This window comes from Bos grunniens, chromosome 23 (genome assembly GCF_055505025.1).
Source record: "Bos grunniens cultivar Pamir isolate PY7600 chromosome 23, Bosgru_T2T1.0, whole genome shotgun sequence".
Classification (NCBI taxonomy): Eukaryota; Metazoa; Chordata; class Mammalia; order Artiodactyla; family Bovidae; genus Bos; species Bos grunniens.
This window is the reverse complement of record NC_141187.1, coordinates 3964459-3990204: the sequence shown is the minus strand read 5'-3', so window position 1 is coordinate 3990204 and position 25746 is coordinate 3964459. Positions and strand designations below refer to the sequence as shown.

General features: G+C 39.9%; 1 protein-coding gene across 2 annotated transcripts in view; it reads left to right on the top strand.

The window, feature by feature from the left end:
* PRIM2 (DNA primase subunit 2) overlaps positions 1-25746 on the top strand; it is a 333721-nt gene that overhangs the window by 264250 nt on the left and 43725 nt on the right. For both annotated transcript variants that reach the window (XM_086370967.1, XM_086370966.1), the window contains exon 11: positions 20328-20454. In XM_086370967.1, the coding sequence (XP_086227093.1) occupies positions 20328-20454 (127 nt within the window). The remainder of the gene's footprint in view (positions 1-20327; positions 20455-25746) is intronic.

The window sequence follows — 25746 nt, the reverse complement described above, 5'->3', positions numbered from 1 at the left end:
CAGGTATACATGTGTTCCCCATCCTGAACCCTCCTCCCTCCTCCCTCCCCATACCATCCCTCTGGGTCATCCCAGTGCACTAGCCCCAGCATCCAGTATCGTGCATCGAACCTGGACTGGCAACTCGTTTCATACATGATATTATACATGTTTCAATGCCATTCTCCCAAATCTTCCCACCCTCTCCCTCTCCCACAGAGTCCATAAGACTGTTCTATATATCAGTGTCTCTTTTGCTGTCTCGTACACAGGGTTATTGTTACCATCTTTCTAAATTCCATATATATGCATTAGTATACTGTATTGGTGTTTTTCTTTCTGGCTTACTTCACTCTGTATAATAGGCTCCAGTTTCATCCACCTCATTAGAACTGATTCAAATGTATTCTTTTTAATGGCTGAGTAATACTCCATTGTGTATATGTACCACAGCTTTCTTATCCATTCATCTGCTGATGGACATCTAGGTTGCTTCCATGTCCTGGCTATTATAAACAGTGCTGCGATGAACATTGGGGTACACGTGTCTCTCTCCTTTCTGGTTTCCTCAGTGTGTATGCCCAGCAGTGGGATTGCCGGATCATAAGGCAATTCTATTTCCAGTTTTTTAAGGAATCTCCACACTGTTCTCCATAGTGGCTATACTAGTTTGCATTCCCACCAACAGTGTAAGAGGGTTCCCTTTTCTCCACACCCTCTCCAGCATTTATTGCTTATAGACTTTTGGATCAGAGCCATTCTGACTGGCGTGAAATGGTACCTCATAGTGGTTTTGATTTGCATTTCTCTGATAATGAGTGATGTTGAGCATCTTTTCATGTGTTTGTTAGCCATCTGTATGTCTTCTTTGGAGAAATGTCTATTTAGTTCTTTGGCCCATTTTTTGATTGGGTCATTTATTTTTCTGGAGTTGAGCTGTAGGAGTTGCTTGTATATTTTTGAGATTAGTTGTTTGTCAGTTGCTTCATTTGCTATTATTTTCTCCCATTCTGAAGGCTGCCTTTTCACCTTGCTAATAGTTTCCTTTGTTGTGCAAAAGCTTTTAAGTTTAATTAGGTCCCATTTGTTTATTTTTGCTTTTATTTCCAATATTCTGGGAGGTGGGTCATAGAGGATCCTGCTGTAATGTATGTCAGAGAGTGTTTTGCCTATGTTCTCTTCTAGGAGTTTTATATTTTCTGGTCTTACGTTTAGATCTTTAACCCATTTTGAGTTTATTTTTGTGTATGGTGTTAGAAAGTGTTCTAGTTTCTTTCTTTTACAAGTGGTTGACCAGTTTTCCCAGCACCACTTGTTAAAGAGATTGTCTTTAATCCATTGTATGTTCTTGCCTCCTTTGTCAAAGATAAGGTGTCCATATGTGTGTGGATTAATCTCTGGGCTTTCTATTTTATTCCATTGATCTATATTTCTGTCTTTGTGCCAGTACCATACCATCTTGATAACTGTGGCTTTGTAGTAGAGCCTGAAGTCAGGTAGGTTGATTCCTCCAGTTCCATTCTTCTTTCTCAAGATAGCTTTGGCTATTCTAGGTTTTTTGTATTTCCATACAAATTGTGAAATTATTTGTTCTAGCTCTGTGAAGAATACCGTTGGTAGCTTGATAGGGATTACATTGAATCTATAAATTGCTTTGGGTAGTATACTCATTTTCACTATATTGATTCTTCCAATCCATGAACATGGTATATTTTTCCATCTATTAGTGTCCTTTTTGATTTCTTTCACCAGTGCTTTATAGTTTTCTATATATAGGTCTTTAGTTTCTTTAGGTAGATATATTCCTAAGTATTTTATTCTTTCTGTTGCAGTGGTGAGTGGAATTGTTTCCTTAATTTCTCTTTCTGTTTTCTCATTATTAGTGTATAGGAATGCAAGGGATTTCTGTGTGTTGATTTTATATCCTGCAACTTTACTATAGTCATTGATTAGTTCTAGTAATTTTCTGGTGGAGTCTTTAGGGTTTTCTATGTAGAGGATCATGTCATCTGCAAATAGTGAGAGTTTTACTTCTTCTTTTCCAATTTGGATTCCTTTTATTTCTTTTTCTGCTCTGATTGCTGTGGCCAAAACTTCCAAAACTATGTTGAATAGTAATGGTGAAAGTCGGCACCCTTGTCTTGTTCCTGACTTTAGAGGAAATGCTTTCAGTTTTTCACCATTGAGGATAATGTTTGCTGTGGGTTTGTCATATATAGCTTTTATTATGTTGAGGTATGTTCCTTCTATTCCTGCATTTTGGAGAGTTTTTATCATAAATGGATGTTGAATTTTGTCAAAGGCTTTCTCTGCATCTATTGAAATAATCATACAGTTTTTATTTTTCAATTTGTTAATGTGGTGTATTACATTGATTGATTTGCGGATATTGAAGAATCCTTGCATGCCTGGGATAAAGCCCACTTGGTCATGGTGTATGATCTTTTTAATGTATTGTTGGATTCTTATTGCAAGAATTTTGTTAAGGATTTTTGCATTTATGTTCATCAGTGATATTGGCCTGTAGTTTTCTTTTTTTGTGGCATCTTTGTCAGGTTTTGGTATTAGGGTGATGGTGGCCTCATAGGATGAGTTTGGAAGTTTACCTTCCTCTGCATTTTTCTGGAGGAGTTTGAGCAGGATAGGTGTTAGCTCTTCTCTCAATTTTTGGTAGAATTCAGCTGTGAAGCCGCCTGGACCTGGGCTTTTGTTTGCTGGAAGATTTTTGATTACAGTTTCAATTTCCGTGCTTGTGATGGGTCTGTTAAGATTTTCTATTTCTTCCTGGTCCAGTTTTGGAAAGTTGTACTTTTCTAAGAATTTGTCCATTTCTTCCACATTGTTCATTTTATTGGCATATAATTGTTGATCCTAGTCTCTTATGATCCTTTGTATTTCTGTGTTGTCTGTTGTGATCTCTCCATTTTCATTTCTAATTTTATTGATTTGATTTTTCTCCCTTTGTTTCTTGATGAGTCTGGCTAATGGTTTGTCAATTTTATTTATCCTTTCAAAGAACCAGCTTTTGGCTTTGTTGATTTTTGCTATGGTCTCTTTTGTTTCTTTTGCATTTATTTCTGCTCTAATTTTTAAGATTTCTTTCCTTCTACTAACCCTGGGGTTCTTCATTTCTTCCTTTTCTAGTTGCTTTAGGTGTAGAATTAGGTTATTTATTTGACTTTTTTCTTGTTTCTTGAGGTATGCCTGTATTGCAATGAATTTTCCCCTTAGGACTGCTTTTACAGTGTCCCACAGGTTTTGGATTGTTGTGTTTTCATTTTCATTTGTTTCTATGCAAATTTTGATTTCTTTTTTGATTTCTTCTGTGATTTGTTGGTTATTCAGCAGCGTGTTGTTCAGCCTCCATATGTTGGAATTTTTAATAGTTTTTCTCCTGTAATTGAGATCTAATCTTACTGCATTGTGGTCAGAAAAGATGCTTGGAATGATTTGTATTTTTTTGAATTTACCAAGGCTAGATTTATGGCCCAGGATGTGATCTATCCTAGAGAAGGTTCCATGTACGCTTGAGAAAAAGGTGAAATTCATTGTTTTGGGATGAAATGTCCTATAGATATCAAGTAGGTCTAACTGGTCTATTGTATCGTTTAAAGTTTGTGTTTCCTTGTTAATTTTCTGTTTAGTTGATCTATCCATAGGTGTGAGTGGGGTATTAAAGTCTCCCACTATTATTGTGTTATTGTTAATTTCTCCTTTCATACTTGTTAGCATTTGTCTTACATATTGCGGTGCTCCCGTGTTGGGTGCATATATATTTATAATTGTTACATCTTCTTCTTGGATTGATCCTTTGATCATTATGTAGTGACTGTCTTTGTCTCTTTTCACAGCCTTTGTTTTAAAGTCTATTTTATCTGATATGAGTATTGCTACTCCTGCTTTCTTTTGGTCCCTATTTGCATGGAAAATCTTTTTCCAGCCCTTCACTTTCAGTCTGTATGTGTCCCCTATTTTGAGGTGGGTCTCTTGTAGACAACATATGTAGGGGTCTTGTTTTTGTATTCATTCATCCAGTCTTTGTCTTTTGGTTGGGGCATTCAACCCATTTACGTTTAAGGTAATTACTGATAAGTATGATCCCGTTGCCATTTACTTTATTGTTTTGGGTTTGAATTTATACACCGTTTTTGTGTTTCCTGTCTAGAGAATATCCTTTAGTATTTGTTGGAGAGCTGGTTTGGTGGTGCAAAATTCTCTCAGCTTTTGCTTGTCTGAAAAACTTTTGATTTCTCCTTCATATTTGAATGAGATCCTTGCTGGGACAATAATCTGGGCTGTAGGTTATTTTCTTTCATCATTTTAAGTATGTCTTGCCATTCCCTCCTGGCTTGAGGAGTTTCTATTGAAAGATCAGCTGTTATCCTTATGGGAATTCCCTTGTGTGTTATTTGTTGTTTTTCCCTTGCTGCTTTTAATATTTGTTCCTTGTGTTTGATCTTTGTTAATTTGATTAATATGTGAGCAGCAACCTTTAGAAGCGGAGAAGGCAATGGCACCCCACTCCAGTACTCTTGCCTGGAAAATCCCATGGACAGAAGAGCCTGGTAGGCTTAGTCCATGGGGTCACTAAGAGTCGGACATGACTGAGCGACTTCACTTTCACTTTTCACTTTCATGCATTGGAGAAGGAAATGGCAACCCACTCCAGTGTTCTTGCCTGGAGAATCCCGGGGATGGGGGAGCCTGGTGGGCTGCCATCTATGGGGTCGCACAGAGTCGGACACGACTGGAACGACTTAGCAGCAGCAGCAGCAGCAACCTTTAGAAGACAAAGAAAACACTTGCCTACAACAGGAGGCAGCAGATCCATATTCGTCTTCTTTTTGTCCCTGAAATTGTAAAGGAACAATGTAACTTCCCGCTGTAAATTAAATCTTTATCTCATGCTCTTTGTCATTTCAGGATATGATATAGTCCATCTATGTTTATTTCCTATAAAAATGCAATGTAGTTTTTTCCTTTGGTTATCTGCTATATAACCAAGCTTAGATAATTAGAAGATGAAGTGAAATCTAAATGTATTATTGTGACTCTGGGAAAATCATTTGATCCTCAGTTATCCTGAATCTGATTTTATAATTATTATGGAAGTAAAAGTGTGTTAAAGATCTTGTCTTTTTTGTAGAGAATCTGATTTATTTTTGACATCGATAGAAAAATGTGTATTTTCACGAGCTCTGAGTAACCACTAGAGGGGGGTCATGGGTAGCTAGTTTCCCATTTGCTATTTATTTGAGACTTTATGATGCAAAAAGATTGACAGTAAAGGTGGAGAGAGGAGTACCAGCGAGTGAACTTAACAAGGAAAGCTGGAGTGAAGATATTGATTTGTACAAAATGGTATACCAGAGAAAAGTATTAAACAGGAAAATACTTATATTTCTATATGTTGATAAAAGGTGTACTCCACCGGAAATATGACAGTTCTGAAACTTTATGCACCCAGAAAGATATCATTGAAATATATCAGTATATATGTAAATATTTAAGCATTTATTCTAAAAATGTTTAGATGTTTCTTAACATTTGCAAGATTGGGGAGTTATATTTTTGCAGTCATCCTTGTAGCTCTTCACAACCTTAGATTTATTGCACTTAATGTGTACAGTAGGTTATAAAGCAATATCTTGAGACACCTTTTTAATGATAAAGCTAGATCTTTAAAATTCTGTCATAATAGAAATTTAGTTCTAGAAAATACAAACACTGTGGATTAAAGTATACTCTAGATAAGGTAATCTAACAAAGCAAAGTATTAAAAAAAATGATAATTTGACGAAAACGAAATCTGGGGAAATCAGTGAATAGGATGAACCTAATCTACATTTATTTTGACCTCAAAATGTTGGTAAAAAGCAATACTGTATTTGTGAAGAGGGCGCCTTTCCCTGGCCAGTGAGACATTCTGGTCAGCTCACTTCTGCATACTCTCGGGTTGCATTGTTTTCAGTTTGCTTCTCCTGTTTCCAGTGAGTGTAAAGACCGGTTTAAGCAGGCTGAGCCAGCTGGTCTTAGACCCAGAGCATCAGGCAGCCTGCTCCTCTGCTTCTCTGTGGTATTTGTTTGTTGTTGGCTCTTAGGCTGCCAACAAGATAATTGGCAACCTTTTTAAGGGCTACTGAATTTAGTCTTCTATACTGTCTGTGTGTGATTCAGTAAATGATTTTACTTTAGTGAATGAAGGTTTGTCTGTGGTTTCTGTCTTCAAATTTTTAGAAAATTTGTTTAGAATCTTGTAAGTTTTCATTCACTATTATGTCAGTGGCATCCATACCAGTGAATAAAGCAGACTTTCTAAAACAAGTATTCCACATAGGATGCTGAAAATTCCACTATTGACCTGTGCCTTCTTAGTATCAGGCAAACTGGATGAACAATTGGTGATTTTTTATTCTATTAAAAATTTTTTTAAAACGTTGAAATACAATTGTATTAGTTTCAGGTGTACAGCAAAGTGAGTTGGTGCAAAAGTAATTGTAGTTTTGCATTGTTGAAATTTGCCATTTGATATAGGAATACATTCTAAGTAAATGTGCTTATGTCATACATCATTTTAATGCACATTTCTCACTTTATGTTCTTTTGCTAATGACTTATTACTTGCTATTTATTTTATATTTATTTTATACTATGGAAATTATGTTAGACAAAAAGCAAATTCAAACAATTTTCTTATTTGAGTTCAAAATGGGTTGTAAAGTAGCAGAGACAATTTGCAACATCAGCAATGCATTTGGCCCAGGAACTGCTAACGAATGTACAGTGCAGTGGTGGTTCAGGAAGTTTTGTGAAAGAGACGAGTCTTGAAGATGAGGAGTGTAGTGGCCAGCCACCAGAAGTTGACAAGGACCAGTTGAGAGCCATCATCAAAACTGATCCTCTTATGATTACACAAGAAGTTGTCAAAGAACTCAGTGTTGACCATTCTACAGTTGTTTGGCTTTTGAAACAAATTGGAAAGATGAAAAAGCTCAATAAAGTGGGTACCTCATGAACTGACTGAAAATAAACAATATTGTCACTTTCAAGTATCATCTTCTCTAACTGTATGCAACAGCAATAAACCATTTCTCAATCGGATTGTGATGTGTGATAAAAAGTGGATTGTGTATGAGAACTGGGAATGACCAGCTCAGTGGTTGGACTGAGAAGAAGCTCCAGAGCACTTCCCAGAGCCAGACTTGCGCCAAAAAAGGTCATGGTCACTGTTTGGTGGTCTGCTGCCAGTCTCATCCAGTACCGCTTTTTGAATCCCAGTGAAACCATTACATCTGAGAAGTATGCTCAGCAAATCCATGAGATGCACTGAAAACCGCAACACCTGCCTCTGGCGTTGGTGAACAGAAAGGGGCCAGTTCTTCTCTACAGCAATGCCTAACTGCATGTCATACAACCAGCACTTCAAAAGTTGAACGAATTGGGCTATGAAGTTTTGCCATATCTACCATATTCACCTGCCATCTTGCCAACTGACTACCACTTCTTCAAGCATCTCGACAACTTTTTGCAGAGAAAACGCTTCCACAACAGGCAGGAGGCAGAAAATGCTTTCCAGGAGTTCATCGAATCCTGAAGGATAGATTTTTATGTTACAGGAATAAGCAAACTCATTTCTGGTTGGCAAAAATGTGTAGATTGTAATGGCTCCTATTTTGATTATTAAAGATGTGTTAGAGCCTAGTTATAATGATTTAAAATTCACAGTTGAAAACCATAATTATGTTTGCACCAAGCTAATATTCTTTTTCAGATTATTTTCCTTTATGGTTTATTACAAGATGCTGAATGTAGTTCCCTGTTTTCTACAGTTGGGCCTTGTTGTTTAAGGTGATTAAAAGTCGAATTGTTGAGACCTCTTTTTAAATCATGTTAAGTATTTGGCAGTGGGAAGTTGTTAACTCTCCTTTGTCACTGAGAGCTAAGGGTCCTTTGTCACTGAGAGCTAAGGGAGTGATCAGTGTAAGGCTCGCTTTCAGTTCCCTGGTGGGGGATGGATCCAGTGAGCATTCATACAAGGAAGATGCTCAGCGGTTCAGCCTTGTGAATGTGGAGTGAACAGCTGCAGTTTGCTAGGCTTTGTGCTGGCCTGGGCTTCAGCCTGGACCACAAGGGGCACCGAGTAGGCACTGCAGAGACCAGGGTTCTTTCCCTGTCGCCCTGCGGTTGGGAACTAGACCCCTTGCATGCTTTCGTACATGGGCAGGGCTGCACTAGACGTTGGCTGACACCTGCTGCAGGTCTTTAAATTCCAGCTGATGAGGGAGCTGCGTTCGCTGAAGTTCAGGTCCAGACACCGGGGAGGAGAGGGGTAGGTACTGTGTCCTGCATCCTCGCTCTCTTCTTTCACTCCCCCTTTCTCCTGACTTTGTACCGAGTTCCTTGTCACATCTCACCTCAAATGGTAGAGTGCCTGGTACTGGTAATTTGAAAGCAGGAAGAAACACTTTTTCAGATTTTATTTTTTCATTTTAGATGGATAACTTCAAATTTCCCATTTTTAATGATTCTAAAATCATGATAAATTAGAAACTAATGCTATGTAAGTGACTTGTTAGTTACCATTTCTTTGAGAGTAGACATTTTTCCCTGGTATTCAGTAGAATCAGAAGCATTGTGTTTAGCTGTGGTTCACTGTGACTTTCAGATGTCCATGAAGCGACTGAGTTGCAACAGGGAGGCAGCCTACAGTTGCATGCTTGCCATGGATAACTAACAGTTTTCTGTATTTATTAACTTTGGAGTAGTTTCTAGAAAGTGAGAGTAAAATTTTAAATTCCATCTCTTCTCTACTAAATAATTGAAATAGCTATTCACTTGACCTCTTGAAAGTTGGCTTATTTATAAAATAGGGATACCTGACTTCCATACATTACAAGTAGTAAGGGGTCTGAGAAGAACCATTTTGTCACCACTAAAGATCTGTGGAAATGAAAACTGTTAATTATTGAAGTATCACTAAGCATGACTTTGATTTGATTGCTGGTAGATAACAGTAGTTATCTAATTGTACTAAATCCTCCATTAGGCATTTAGAAACGACGCTCTTTAATATCTGAGTGAATAGATACAGTTAAAGTGATGGAGACCACACAGCCCTAGGTCACAGAAGACTCTCAAATCTAATTTTTTGAGTCTATATCAATACAGACCTTGTAGCAGAGTATGAAAGACAAACCAACCCACTAACACCACACCCTGCATTCCTGAACACATTGCAAAGCAGGGAAACAAAATTTTTAAATTGTAGCTTGATCTTGTCTCAGGTAAATTTGAAGGAAAGAAAATCCACACATTTGGGGATCTAGAACTGAAAATGTTCTTCATGAAAAGGGATTAGGATGTGAACATGAAAAACATATATCCTGCTTTTCTGATGATACCTTCAGGGAGGAATAAATCTTGTCCTGTACTCATCCCAAGTTCCCCAGCATGGACCCTGTAGATTAGCCTGGCAAAGGACAGGTTTCCAAGGAAAAAACAAAGAGAAGTATAGTAATTTATACACATGCAGTACATACAGGAACACACAGTGATGAGTAACTCATGGGGTATTTTCAATTTGCACTCATATTCAGTTTTAGCCTAAATAAAAGAAAAGGGGTTTGGAGCTTCTGGGCCAGGGAGGCAAGTTTGGGAAGTCAGTTCAGTCACTCAGTTGTGTCTGACTCCTTGCGACTCCTTGCAACTCCATGGGCTGCAGCACGCCAGGCTTCCCTGTCCATCAACAACTCCTGGAGCTTACTCAAACTCATGTCCATCAAGTCAGTGATGCCATCCAACCATCTCATCCTCTGTCATCCCCTTCTCCTCCTGCCTTCAATCTTTCCCAGCATCAGGGTCTTTTCAAATGAGTCAGTTCTTTGCATCAGGTGGCCAAACCATTGGAGTTTCAGCTTCAGTTTCAGTCCTTCCAAAGAATATCCAGGACTGATTTCCTTTAGGATTGACTAGTTGAATCTCCTTGCAGTCCAAGGGACTTTCAAGAGTCTTCTCCAACACCACAGTTCAAAAGAATCAGTTCTTCTGCACTCAGCTTACTTCATGGTCCAACTCTCATATCTATACATGACTAATGGAAAAACCATAGCTTTGACTAGATGGACCTTTGTTGGCAAAGTGATGTCTCTGCTTTTTAATATGCTGTCTAGGTTGGTCATAGCTTTTCTTCCAAGAAGCAAGCATCTTTTAATTTCATGGCTGCAGTCACCATCTGCAGTGATTTTGGAGCCCAAGAAAATAAAGTCTGTCACTATTTCCATTTTTTCCCCCCATCTATTTGCATGAAGTGAAGGGACTGGATGCCATAATCTTAGTTTTCTGAATGTTGAGTTTTAAGCCAGCCTTTTCACTGTCTTTCATGTTCATCAAGAGGCTCTTTAGTTCTTCTTTGCTTTCTACCATAAGGGTAATGTCATCTATGTATCTGAGGTTATTCATATTTCTCCTGGAAATCTTGATTCCAGTTTGTGCTTCATCCAGCCTGGCATTTTTCATGATGTGCTCTGCATATAAGTTAAATAAGCAGGGTGACAATATACAGCCTTGACGTACTCCTTTCCCTATTTGGAACCAGTCCATTGTTCCATGTCCAGTTCTAACTATTGCTTTGTGACCTGCATACAGATTTCTCAGGAGGCAGATAAAGCACTTCCCAAAGCCAGACTTGTACCAAAAAAAGTCATGGTCACTGTTTGGTGGTCTGCTGCCAGTCTGATCCACTACAGCTTTTTGAATCCTGGCGAAACCAGTACATCTGAGAAGTATACTCAGCAAATAGGTGAGAAGCACCAAAAACTGCAATGCCAGCAGCTGGCTTGGTCAATAGAAAGAACCCAGTTCTTCTCCATGACAACACCTGCCACACATACAAAACCAGTGCTTCAAAAGTTGAATGAATTGGGCTACAAAGTATCACCTCATCCGCCATATTTACTTGACCTCTTGCCAACTGATTACCACTTTTTGAATCATCTTGATGACTTTTTGCAGGGAAAATGCTTCTGCAGCCAGCAGGTTACTGAAAATGCTTGCCAAGGGTTCATCGCAATCCTGAAGCACAGATTTTTACATTTCAGGAATAAGCAAACTTATTTCTGGTTGGCAAAAATGTGTTGATTATAATGGTTCCTATTTTGATTAACAAAGGTGTGTCTGAGCCTACTTATAATGACTTAAAATTCACAGCCTGAAACTGCAATTACTTTTGCACCAACCTAATACTTGACCATTAAGTAAAATCTCTTTTTAAAATTTCACCTTTCAGACAGACACAAACTGGTTTTGTGCAAGTTTTGTGCAAATTATTGTAGCAAATAATTATAGTGTATACTTAGTAGCTTACAGTTTACAAAATGTTTTTGCACAGAGTGAAGGACAGGTCTCATTGTTTCAATATTAAAAATGAAAAAAAGAGACTGAGATAATTCCCTAACATTCAGCTTGTAGGTGTCAGAGCTAGAACCCAAATCTGTGTTCTCTGTCTGACTTCTGCTTCCTCTCCACCTGGTGAAAATTTCTCGCCAGGGAGAAATGAATTAACTCCTACAGAGCAGAAGAAATATTCAGTATCCATATGAGAAAATTGACTGAATTAAAGTAATAGCAGCAGTGCCTTCCAGCTGAGTTACAGACCTCAAATTGCTCACCTGACTGAAGGTCTGATGAAAATTAGAATAATGAGATTTCAGGTTTTCTGATGAGGAAGCTGGAAGCAAAACATACAAGTAATTTAAGTAATATTAAACACCATACCACATCTGACTCACTACTTAATAACGCCAGCTACGAACTGTCACTAGTCATCTGCTTCTACAAGGAGGAAGTCCCTGACCACTGCAGTCACTGACCTTCAACACCCCCTGAAAGGAGGTTAGGGCTGAGAGCAGGAGAGACACTCTGTGCTCTGGGATGCCTGGCAGAACAGGCTTCAAATAGTTAGATACTTTCAGGTAGAGATTTTATGAACCCAAATTCTTGCACCTTCTCATACCTAGAAAACCACTAAAATCATTAATGGAAGCATCTACTCTTGACTCGCAGCTACCTTCTGCCTAAGTGTGTGTTTGATTGCCTGTGTGCCTTGTTACTAAAATCACATGTATACCGACCTCCCCTCTGAGTCTTTGGAGCAGTTCCTCAGAGCTTTCTGAGAGGCTGTCTCCTGGGCTGTAGTTCTTATTTCAGATAAAACTTAACACAACTCTCACATTGTACATTTTTTTTTCACTTGAAAATAATAAATAGGTAATGATTACCCCACAGTTTTGTGGGTTTTTTTTTGAAAATTGGAGTATAGTTGATTTACAATATTGTGTTAGTTTTGGGTGTACAGCAAAGTGATTCAGTTTTTTATATATATATATATATATATACACACACACACACACATGTATGCGCACACACACATACATATATCTATTCTTTTTCACATTATTTTCCATTACAGGTTATCACAACGTACTGACTATAATTCCCTCTACTATAAGTATGTCCTTGTTGTTTATCTGTTTTATATAAAGTAATGTGTATATGTTGGGTTTCCCACGTGGATCAGTGGTAAAGAATTCACCTATGAAGCAGAAGATTCAAGTTCGATCCCTGAGTCAGCAAGATCCCCTGAAGAAGAAAATGGCAACCCACTCTAGTATTCTTGCCTGGGAAATCCCATGGACAGAGGAGCCTGGTGGGCTGCAGTCCATGGGGTTACAAAGAGTTGGATATGAATTAGCCAGTACATGGCAGCAGCAGTGTATATGTTAATACCAAAATCCTAATTTGTCCCTTTCTCACTTTCCCCTTTGGTAACTATAAAATTGTTTTCTCTGTCTGTGAATTGGTTTTTGATTTGTAAATAAGTTCATTTGTATTATTTTTTAAGATTCCATGTATAAGTGATAACATGTGATATTTGTCTTTCTCTGTCTGACTTACTTCACTAGGTATGATAATGTCTAGGTCCATTTGTATTGCTGCAAATGGCATTATTTCATTCTTTTTTATGGCTGAATAGTAGGCCATGTGTGTGTGTACCACATCTTCTATGTCCATTCATCTGCAGGTGGACATTTAGGTTGTCTCCATGTCTTGTCTATTGTGCATAGTGCTGCTTTGGACTTTGGGGTGCATGTATCAGTTTGAATTAGTTTTCATCTCTTGTAGATATGCCCAGGAATGGGATTACATGATCTTATGGTAGCTCTGTTTTTAGTTTTTAAGGAACCTCCATACTACTTTCCATAGTGGTTGCACCAGCTTACATTCCCAGCAGCAGTGTAGGGGGGTTCCCTTTTCTCCATATCCTCCCCTGCGTTTGTTATTTGTAGACTTTTTATGATGGTCATTCTGACTAGTGTGCAGGGATACCTTGCTGTAGTTTTGATTTGTATTTCTCTGGTGATGAGTAATGTTGAGCATCTTTCCTGTTGGCCATCTTTATGTCTTCTTTGGAGAAATGTCTAGTTATGTATTCTGCCCATTTTTTGATTGGATTGGTTTTTTAAAAAATATTGATTGAGAATGTATTCAATACAGAGCTAATTCTGTGCTTGATGTTATGCCAAGTGCTTTATTCAGATGAGCTATTAGCTAATTGTCATACCAACCCTGTGAGTGAAATGTTACTCCTTTGTTTTTATATACTGTGTAAGGGAATTGCTACAAAGAAGTTGAGTCACTTGTCCAAGGTCACACAGTTAACACATAGTAGAGGTGGATTTCAATTCAAGTATTTGATTTAAAGCACTTGTCTTAACTATTAATCTTCAGTCTTCAAGCCTCCTTCATTGTGTTGTTGGGTTAGAATGTGTGATGTTTCAGTGATCTCTCAAAGAGTTAAACTGTGGCTAAAGTTAAGAGTTAAAGAGAAGTACTTGGAATCTGTAGATGAACGGTAACAAGATTAGTTTTACAGATAATTCAGTAATTTAGTAAGTATTTAATGGGTGCGCTGTGTATTAAATGCTTATGGCATGCGTTTAAGCAAAGCTTTAGAGAAGTGGCAGGAGGAGCGAGAATCAACAGGTCTCCAGCTGCAGGAGAGCTGGTGAGAATGGATGTCACGGCGAGCCCATGGTGGCTTCACGCCCTTCCCCAGGGCAGCTCTGTTTCTACACGTGGCTCTGCTGCTGAGCTGTGCCTTCCTGGTAGCTTCGGGGGGCCCTCTGGTGATGTGTGGAACGCTGGACCTGGGCACTGAAGGACCGGCCTCTGTAGGGAACACCCTCTGTGTGTTCCTCAATATGTAAACCAGAGTTCCAGATTCTTGTGAGTAGGAAACAACCCAGAAAAAGGGATTGACTATGTCTTTGTTAGAATTGCCATATCTTTACCTTCTTCTCTGCTCGTATACTTATGGTTGTTTTGCCTCCCTTAGGTCAAGAAGATTTTCCTTTTTGAATATAAATCTCTCTCTGAAGAATACTTGGTTTTGAACTGTTGTCACTTAACTGTGCAAGGCACCTTGACTTATGAAAAGCAGGTGTTGCCGTCCTGCCAGTAGGAATAATACTTGGTCTGGGGGCTTTTCTTGGCAGGAAATACTTTCTTCTAAGGAAGACCATGCATGACTCTTGGCACTTAGAGGTTTATATATACTTACGGCTTCTGAGTAGATTTGGGTGTAAATACTATAAAAAATAAAATAAAATGGAGTCTCTGTGCTGTGGGTGGAGCTGGGGTGGGAGGCAGACTTGTGAGGCACTCTGAAATAGACCAGCATGAGAGGATTAAGATGCACCTGCTTTATTGCATATCTTGAATTCCATTGGTGACATAGTGGCTCGGAAAACAACTTGTTGCTAACTTGGGCACAAATGCAGATTGCAGTGCCACAGCTGGAATGTTAGGACTAATTTGGAAGGGTGCCAACTTCTGCTTGACCACCTTCAGGCTGTTGATTTTCTGGTGTTTCCTATTGCTGGCTGGGGTGGGTTGGAGGAGGCAAGACAGAAAAGAGTGCTTCCACCTGGTTCTCACGCTCCTTCCCATATAAGTACTTAGAGATGTTCCTTTGAATTGTGGATGTGGACACCTGAAAAGTATTCCCTAAAACATCACCCAATAAATGTACCTTCTGCACAATATTTTAAGAGTTTGCCACTTTGAAAACTAAAGAAGACAATTTGTATTATAAATATGTGAGTAGCCTGAAAACTTAATAAGGTCCAAATTTAGATATACATACACATAAATGCTAAACAAATTGGAAGGAAAAGGGAGAGGGAGGATACTAACATTAGCTTTTTTTCCTTAGAGAGAGTAGCTTTTCATTAAACAGAATGGCTGACTGAAAAGTTCTTTTAGTGTTTCCTGATGAACGTAGAGAAATCTTACGTCTAATTAAATTCACTTCATACCTGAAAGTTTGCACAAAGAGATTGATTATAGTTAAATGCTTATGACTAACAAAACAAACAGAAGTTGTCCATAAAAGATGTTTGCTGGAACTTTTAACATTCTTATTTTCACCAGTGAAATGTAATGATAATTTGAAAGATTTTTTTATTTCTTGAAAGTTTTCTTTCAGTTGAAATGCCATTTGTTTTCCTGGCTATAGATTGCTTGTGGGCACATCAGTAGTTATGAAACCATAAGCTACTGGTTGTTGAAAATTACAGCAGTCTTTTTCTTTTTTTTAAAGTAGAAATTGATAAACTGATTTTAAAGTTTATAAGGAAAAGCAAGGATATAAAATAGCCAAAATAATATTGAAAAAGAACAAAACAAGAGGACTTACATTACCTGAAACTGAGACATGCTTTAAATATGTAACAAGGACAGTATGGCATTAGCAAAAGAATGGGCCTGTAGAGCAATGGACTACAGAATGAAGCAGGACAAAGGCTAATAGAGTTTTGCCAAGAGAACACACTAGTCATAGCAAACATCCTCTTCCAACAACACAATAGAAGACTCTACACATGGACATCACCAGATGGTCAACACCAAAATCAGATTGATTATATTCTTTGCAGCCAAAGATGGAAAAGCTCTATACAGTCAGCAAAAACAAGACCAGGAGCTGACTGTGGCTCAGATCATGAACTCCTTGTTGCCAAATTCAGACTGAAATTGAAGAAAGTGGGGAAAACCACTAGACCATTCAGGTATGACCTAAATCAGATACCTTATGATTATACAGTGGAAGTGAGAAATAGATTTAATGGACTAGATCTGAAGAGTGCCTGATGAACTATGGACAGAGGTTCGTGACAATGTACAGGAGACAGGGATCAAGACCATCCCCAAGAAAAAGAAATGAAAAAAGCAAAATGACTGTCTGAGGAGGCTTTACAAACAGCTGTGAAAAGAAGAGAAGTGAAAAGCAAAGGAGAGAAAGAACGATATACCCATTTGAATGCAGAGTTCCAAAGAATAGCAAGGAGAGATAAGAAAGCCTTCCTCTGCGATCAATGCAAAGAAATAGAGGAAAACAATAAAATAGGAAAGACTAGAGATGTCTTCAAGAAAATTAGAGATACCAAGGAAACATTTCATGCAAAGATGGGCTCGATAAAGGACAGAAATGGTATGGACCTAACAGAAGCAGAAATTAAGAAGAGGTGGCAAGAATACACAGAAGAACTGTTCAAAAAAGATCTTCACGATCCAGATAATCACGATGGTGTGATCACTCACTTAGAGCCAGACCTCCTGGAATGTGAAGTCAAGTGGGCCTTAGGAAGCATCACTACGAACAAAGCTAGTGGAGGTGATGGAACACCAGTTGAGCTATTTCAAATCCTGAAAGATGATGCTGTGAAAGTGCTGCACTCAATATGCCAGCAAATTTGGAACACTCAGCAGTGGCCACAGGACTGGAAAAAGTCCGTTTTCATTCCAATCCCAAAGAAAGGCAATGCCAAAGAGTGCTCACACTACTGCACAATTGCACTCATCTCACATGCTAGTAGTTCATTTCAGTTCAGTCGCTCAGTCGTGTCCGACTCTTTGCGACTCCATGAATTGTAGCATGCCAGGCCTCCCTGTCCATCACCAACTCCTGGAGTTCACTCAAACTCATGTCCATCAAGTCAGTGATGCCATCCAGCCATCTCATCCACTGTCGTCCCCTTCTCCTCCTGCCCCCAATCCCTCCCAGCATCAGAGTATTTTCCAATGAGTCAACTCTTTGCATGAGGTGGCCAATGTATTGGAGTTTCAGCTTTAGCAACAGTCCTTCCAAAGAACACACTAGTAGAGTATTGCTCAAAATTCTCCAAGCCAGGCTTCAGCAATACATTAACTGTGAACTTCCAGATGTTCAAACTGGTTTTAGAAAAGACAGAAGAACCAGAGATCAAATTGCCAACATCTAATGGATCATGGAAAAAGCAAGAGAGTTCCAGAAAAACATCTCTTTCTGCTTTATTGACTACACCAGAGCCTTTGACTGTGTGGATCACAATAAACTGTGGAAAATTCTGAAAGAGATGGGAATACCAGACCACCTGACCTGCCTCTTGAGAAACCTGTATGCAGGTCAGGAAGCAACAGTTAGAACTGGACATGGAACAACAGACTGGTTCCAAATAGGAAAAGGAATACGTCAAGACTGTATATTGTCACCCTGCTTTTTTAACTTATATGCAGAGTATGTCCTGAGAAACACTGGGCTGGATGCATCACAAGCTGGAATCAAGATTGCCAGGAGAAATATCAGTAACCTCAGATATACAGATGACACCACCCTTATGGCAGAAACTGAACAAGAACTAAAGAGTCTCTTGATGAAAGTGAAAGTGGAGAGTGAAAAAGTTGGCTTAGAGCTCAACATTCAGAAAACTAACATCATGGCATCGGGTCCATCACTTCATGACAAATAGATGGGGAAACACTGTAAACAGTGGCTGACTTTATTTTTCTGGGCTCCAAAATCATAGCAGATGGTGATTGCAGCCATGAAATTAAAACACTCTTACTCCTTGAAAGATATGAGCAACCTAGACAGCATATTAAAAAGCAGAGACATTAGTTTGTCAACAAAGGTCCATCTAGTCAAGGCTATGGTTTTTCCAGTGGTCATGTATAGATGTGAGAGTTGGATTATAAAGAAAGCTGAGTGCCGAAGAATTGATGCATTTGAACTGTGGTGTTGGAGAAGACTCTTGAGAGTCCCTTGGACTGCAAGGAGAATCAACCAGTCCATCGTAAAGGAGATCAGTCCTGAGTGTTCATTGGAAGGACTGATGTTGAAGCTGAAACTCCAATATTTTGGCCACCTGATGCTAAGAGCTGACTCAATTTAAAAGACCCTGATGCTGGGAGGGATTAGGGGCAGGAGGAGAAGGGGACAACAGAGGATGAGGTGGTTGGATGGCATCATGGACTTGATGGACTTGAGTTTGAATGAACTCCGGGAGTTGGGTGATGGACAGGGAGGCCTGGCGTGCTGTGATTCATGGGGTTGCAAAGAGTTGGACACAACTGAGCGACTGAACTGAACTGAACTGATGTTGGAAAAGATTGAGGGCAGGGGGAGAAGGGGATGACAGAGGATGAGATGGTTGGATGGCATCACTGACTCAATAAACATGAGTTTGGGTAAACTCTGGAATTTAGGGATGGACAGGGAGGCCTGGCGTGCTGTAGATCATGGGGTCACAAAGAGTCAGACATGACTGAGCAACTGAATTGAACTTATAGAGCAATGGAATAAATTATCTTCAATAAATGGTGTTGGAAAATGTGTTTTCCAGTTTACATGGGGGTACCAGATATACTATCCCATAATACACTACTTTGGCATGTTGATGAAAAAAAAAAAAGCACAATGTGAGAGTTGTGAGTTAAGTTTTATTTGGGGCCAAATAAGGACTATAGCTCAGGAGACAGCATCTCAGATACCTCTCAGAAAGTGCCCTGAAGAGGTAGCAGGGAGGTATATTTGTGATTTTGGGGAAGGGGGAGTACCCAAAATCAATCACATATTTATTGCATAAGGTTTCTGCTAGTCTTGTGAGGCTTACTGCTCATTACAAGGAACAGATATCACCATGAAGGATTTTAGTGCTTTCATAGATAACAAGGAGATGCAAGAATTAGGCTCATAAAATCTTATCCTGAAAACATCTAACTCTCTGAGGACCTCTTCTGTCATTTTTTCTCAGAACGCAGAGTGCCTCATTCCTAATCTCCAAACTGAACTCCTTTCAGGGGGGTTTGAGGTTCAACAGCTGAAGCAGCTCATAATTTGATCCTTGTAGAGGTAGAAGGCAAGTGCCAAGTTGTAGGTGATACCATTTAGTGAAGTTGTAGAACGTCTAAAGCCATGGTGACAGAAGTGAAACCAGTGGATGCTTCTGGGTGTGTGGGTTGGGGAAGATGCTGTGAAGGCTTGAGGGAGCTCTGTGAATGATGGAAATGTGCCGTTTCTTGATGGTGGTGTATGTTACATCAAACTGGAGACTTTATATTTACGCATGTCACTCAGTGTAGATTATAGCCTCAAAATTAAAAATCTCACTTCTAAACAGCAAGGTCCTACTGTATAGCACAGGGAACTATATTCAGTGTCTTATAATAACCTATGCTGGAAAATAATCTGAAAAAGAATATATGTATGTATATGCGTAGTTGAATCACTTTGCCATACCCCAGAAACTAACACAATGTTGTACATCAGCTGTATACCTCAATAAAAAGAAATCTCATCCATAGAAACCCACAGTATTTTCTCATCTCGTGATTCTTTTTCCTGTGCTCTTTAAAGTATTGGACAGCTTAGACCCACTATACTGAGCCTTTCAATAAATATGAGTTCCTTTTCATCCCACCCATGCAAAGTCCTTCCTGTGCAGTTATCTTGCTTGTTCAACATGAGTCGGGAATTCCTGGCAGGAGGCAGTCACAGTATTCTTTCATTCTTGAAGCATTTGCTGACGGCTTGCTTTTGTGTAGTGAAAATGCAGGGGAGGCATTAATTATATCAGGAGGCCCTTCAGAAGTAGAGTAGGCAAGATGTGGGAATTCAGGGAAGACTAGCATAAGGTGGATACAGAAGATGATTGACATCTTGCATGGTCTTTGGAATCAAGCCAAGAAAAGGCAAATCGATTATTCTTCTCAGGAAAGAATTATCCTCATCTTTAAACATATAAATATGAACATTAACTGTCTCTAACCTGATAGATTTATTTCCTTTAAGTTTTGCACCTTTAAAAACTTATAAAGGACCCAATGTTGGGTCTGATATAGATGTACATCTGCCGTGAATGCTGAATTTATTTTAGAAAGTGTTACTTTGTATGCTTTGATTCCAGCTGGCACTGCTGGCACCATCAGTTCAATGCTGGCTTAATTTGTCTCTTCTCTCTTTTTCCTCCAATCAGTTTAATAAAGGGTACTCTTACAACATTCGTCACAGCTACGGAAAGGAAGGCAAGAGGACAGACTACACACCTTACAGCTGCATGAAGATCATCCTCACCAATACACCAGGCCAAGGGGATTATCACGGTAAGTGCTTTCTCTGACATGTCTGTAATGCACAGACACCCAGGAGCTTTGCAGGGAACAGCGCAGCAGACTTTGCATTACTATAGGGAGTGGGCTTGTGGCTTCCTGTCAGTCATCAGGACAAGCCAGAGGTCCACTGGCTGTTATAGTCTGTTTTATTACTGAGCCGGGCCAGTAAGAGAACGTGGTCCTTCTGTGTTCCACTTTGTGCTGAGCCAGGCTCTTCAGGCATACAGCTTCTTCACCTGCTGTTCTCCTTCTTCTGCATGTGGCTTAGACAGCTGATCAAAGCTTTTTAAAGTTGAGTGCCTCAAATTTTAGAAGGGTAGATTCATTAATTTTCTATCTGATTAACAAAAAAAGGCTAAGCGAGGGATTTAACAAGTCATGATTTCACATATCTATCAATTTGCCTAAGTTGTAGGTTAAAAAAAAGTTAATACCAACCTAGATAGCATATTCAAAGCGGAGACTTTACTTTGCCAACAAAGGTCCGTCTAGCGAAGGCTATGGTTTTTCCAGTAGTCATGTATGGATGTGAGAGTTGGACTGTGAAGAAAGCTGAGCGCCAAAGGATTGATGCTTTTGAACTGTGGTGTCGGAGAAGACTCTTGAGAGTCCCTTGGACTGCAAGGAGATCCAACCAGTCCATTCTAAAGGAGATCAGTCCTGGGTGTTCTTTGGAAGGAATGATGCTAAAGCTGAAACTGCAGTACTTTGGCCACCTCATGTGAAGAGTTGACTCTTTGGAAAAGACTCTGATGCTGGGAGGGATTGGGGGCAGGAGGAAAAGGGGATGACAGAGAATGAGATGGCTGGATGGCATCACCGACTGGATGGACGTGAGTCTGAGTGAACTCTGGGAGTTGGTAATGGACAGGGAGGCCTGGCGTGCTACAATTCATGGGGTTGCAAAGAGTCAGACACGACTGAGCAACTGAACTGAACTGAACTGAATTTACTTGGCCAAGTGCAGGTCTCGAAGAGAGGGTTCTGTCTGTTTCCAGGTCCTCAGCACATTGCTTATTTACTTCAGTTTCAGCTCAGTCACTCAGTTGTGTCCAAATCTTTGCGACCCCATGGACTGCAGCACGTCAGGCTTCCCTGTCCTTCAGCAACTTCTAGAGCTTACTCAAACTCATGTCCATTGAGTTGGTGATGCCATCCCACCATTTCATCCTCTGTCATCCCATTTGCCTCCTGCCTTCCATCTTTCCCAGCATCAGGGTCTTTTCAAATGAGTCAGTTCTTCGCATCAGGAGACAAAAGTATTGGAGTTTCAGCTTTAGCATCAGTCCTTCCAGTGAATATTCAGGACTGATCTCCTTTAGGATGGACTGGTTGGATCTCCTTGCGGTCGAAGGAACTCTCAAAGAGTCTTCTCCAACACCACAGTTCAAAAGCATCAGTTCTTTGGTGCTTCAGTTCAGTTCAGTTCAGTTCAGTTGCTCAGTCATGTCTGACTCCTTGTGACCCCATGATCGCAGCATTCCAGGCCTCCCAGTCTATCGCCAACTGCCGGAGTTTACCCAAACTCATGTCCATCGAGTAGGTGATGCCATCCAGCCATCTCATCCTCTGTCGTCCCCTTCTCCTTCTGCCCCCAATCCCTCCCAGCATCAGAGTCTTTTCCAATGAGTCAACTCTTCGCATGAGGTGGCCAAAGAATTGGAGTTTCAACTTCAACATCAGTCCTTCCAATGAACACTCAGGGCTGATCTCCTTTAGGATAGACTGCTTGGATCTCCTTGCAGTCCAGGGGACTCTCAAGAGTCTTCTCCAACACCACAGTTCAAAAGTATCAATTCTTTGGCACTCACCTTTCTTCACAGTCCAACTCTCACATCCATACATGACCACTAGAAAAACCACAGCCTTGACTAGATGAACTTTTGTTGGCAAAGTAATGTCTCTGCTTTTTAATATGCTATCTATGTTGGATATAACTTTCCTTCCAAGGAGTAAGAGTCTTTTAATTTCATGGCTGTAATCACCATCTGCAGTGATCTTGGAGCCCCCCAAAATAAAATCTGACACTAGCTTTCTTTATAGTCCAACTCTCACATCGACACATGACTGCTGGAAAAACCATAGCTTTGACTAGATGGACCTTTCTTGGCAAAGTAATGTCTCTGCTTTTTTAACATGCTCTCTAGGTCATTGCTTTTCTTCCAAGGAACAAGACTCTTTTAACTTCATGGCTGCAACACCATCTGCAGTGACCCTGGAGCCCCCAAAAATAAAGTCTCTCACTGTTTCTATTGTTTCCCCATCTATGTGCCATGACATGGTGGGACTGCATGCCATGAACTTAGTTTCCTGAATGTGGAGTTTTAAGCCAACTTTTTCACTCTCCTCTTTGACTTTCATCAAGAAGCTGTTTAGTTTTTCTTCACTTTCTGCCATAAGGGTGGTGTCATCTGCGTATCTGAGGTTACTGATATTTCTCCTGGCAATCTTAATTCCAGCTTGTGCTTCATTCAGCCCAGTGCTTCTCATGATGTACTCTGGATATAAGTTAAATAAGCAGGGTGACAATACACAGTACTCCTTTCCCGACTCCTTGATGTTCTCCATTCCCAATTTGGAACCAGTCTGTTGTTCCATGTCCAGTTCTAAGTGTTGCTTCTTGACCTGCATGCAGATTTCTCAGGAGGCAGATAAGGTGGTCTGGTATTCCCATCCCTATAAGAATTTTCCACAGTTTATTGTGATCCACACAGTCAAAGGCTCTGGTGTAGTCAATAAAGCAGAAAGAGATATTTTTCTGGAACTCTCTTGCTTTTTCAGTGATCCAGCAGATGTTGGCAATTTGATCTCTGGTTCTTCAGCCTTTTCCAAATCCAGCTTGAACATCTGGAAATTCTTAGTTCACATACTGTTGAAGCCTGGCTTGGAGAATTTTGAGCATTACTTTACTAGCGTGTGAGATGAGTGCAATTGTGAGGTAGTTTGAGCATTCTTTGGCATTGCCTTTCTTTGGGATTGGAATGAAAACTGACCTTTTCCAGTCCTGTGGCCACTGCTGAGTTTTCCCAATTTGCTGGCATATTGAGTGCAGCACTTTCACAGCATCATCTTTCAGGATTTTGAAATAGCTCAACTGGAATTCCATCACCTCCACTAGCTTTGTTTTTAGAGATGCTTCCTAAGGCCCACTCGACTTCGCACTCCAGGATGCCTGGGTCTAGGTGATTGACCACGCCATCATGGTTATCTGGGTCATGAAGATCTTTTCTGTATAGTTCTTCTGTGTATTCTTGCCACCTCTTCTTAATATCTTCTGCTTCTGTTAGGTCCATATTGTTTCTGTCCTTTATTGAGCCCATCTTTGCATGAAATGTTCCCTTGGTATCTCTAATTTTCTTGAAGAGATCTTTAGTCTTTCCCATTCTATTGTTTTCCTCTATTTCTTTGCACTGATTACTGAGAAGGGCTTTCTTATCTCTCCTTGCTATTCTTTGGAGCTCTGCATCAAATGGGAATATCTTTCCTTCTGTCCTTTGCCCTTTGTTTCTCTTCTTTTCACAGATATTTGTAAGGCCTCCTCAGACAACCATTTTCCTTTTTTAATTTCTTTTTCTTGGGGATAATCTTGATCAATGCCTCCTGTACAATGACACGAACCCCCGTTCATAGTTCTTCAGGCACTCTGTTTATTAAATGTAATCCCTTGAATCTATTTGTCACTTCTACTGTATAATTGTAACATTTGATTTATGTCATATCTGAATGGTCTAGTGCTTTTCCCTACTTTATTCAATTTAAGTCTGAATTTTGCCATATTCATTCAGTTCATTATCTGAGCCACAATCAGCTCCCAGTCATGTTTTTGCTGACTGTATAGAGCTTTTCCATCTTTGGTTGCAAAGAATATAGTCAATCTGATTTGGTGTCAACCATCTGGTGATGTCCATGACCAATGCGTTCTCTTGGGAAAGCTCTATTAACCTTTGCCCTGCTTCATTTTGTATTCCAAGGCCAAATTTGCCTGTTACTCCAGGTATCTCTTGACTTCATACTTCTGGTTTCCAGTCCCCTATAATGAAAAGGACATCTTTTTTGGGTGTTAGTTCTAGAAGATCTTGTAGGTCGTCATGGAACCATTCAGCTTTGGCTTCTTCAGCATTACTGGTTGGGGCATAGACTTGAATTACTGTAATAGTGATTTTGGACATTTGTTACCTTAAAAACAGGATTTTGTATTTCTTCTTTCTGTTATTTTATCTAATTTATTCCTGTCCATTCTCCTTTTTTAAATTTTGTTTTTAGTTTAAACTCAATCAGCTAGAAAATAATACATAGCTGACTCTTAAACAGCAAGTATATGAGCTCCAAGGGTCATCTTGCATGTGGATTTTTTTCCAGCAAATACATATAGTAGTACAAGATCCAAGGTTGGTTGAGTATGAGGCTGTAGAATCTTGTGTATGGAAGCCCAGCCAATGGCCTTGGGTACCTGCAGACTTTAGTATCCTGGGCAGGTCCTAGAACTAGTCCCCACAGATGCTGAGGGCTCTCTGTACTTAGCAAACATTCAGGAAGCTCATATTGTTTATTAGATACACTGGTCTACTCTCTTTTTTTTTTTAATGAATAATCTTTGGTTTTTTTGAGCGGTTTTTGGTCCACAGCAATACTGAGCAAGAGATAGAGTTCCTAGGTGAACTCTGCCCTCCATGTGCTTAGCTGTCCCCATGTTGACATGGCCTGTGGCAGAGCTTGTCCCTGTGAGCGAAGATGTGCTGTCTGCAGCTGTCGGGTGTAGCTGTTTGTGGGTATCATTTCCGTCTCTGGTGAGTGCTAAGGCGCTCTCCTGTGTTGTTGACTCTCCTGCAGAACCCGTCCAGTTTGATAGAGGTGTGGAGGTTGCCAGCAGTGGGGCCAGGACCTCTCTTTGTGGTTCTGTTGGGTGTTTCCTTATGTGTTTTGCTACTCTGTTGTTAAGTGCATGCCCATTACAGATGGCGATGTCTTCTTGCAGTATTCACCCCTTGTTGTTATGTAAAGACCCTTTTTATCCTACATAAACCCTGTGTTCTGAGGTCTACTCTGTCTGAAAGTAATATATACTCCCACTTGCTTTGGTTTGTGTTAGCATGATGTATCTTTCTCTTCTGTTCCTTTGAATCCATGTGTGTCTTTAAAGTGGCTTTCTTGTATACAATGTACAGTTGGGTCTTGATTTTGATCCACTCTGACAGTCTGCTTTTAATGGGTGACCATGGAGAAGGAAATGGCAGCCCACTCCAGTATTCTTGCCAGGAGAATCCCGTGGACAGAGGAGCCTGG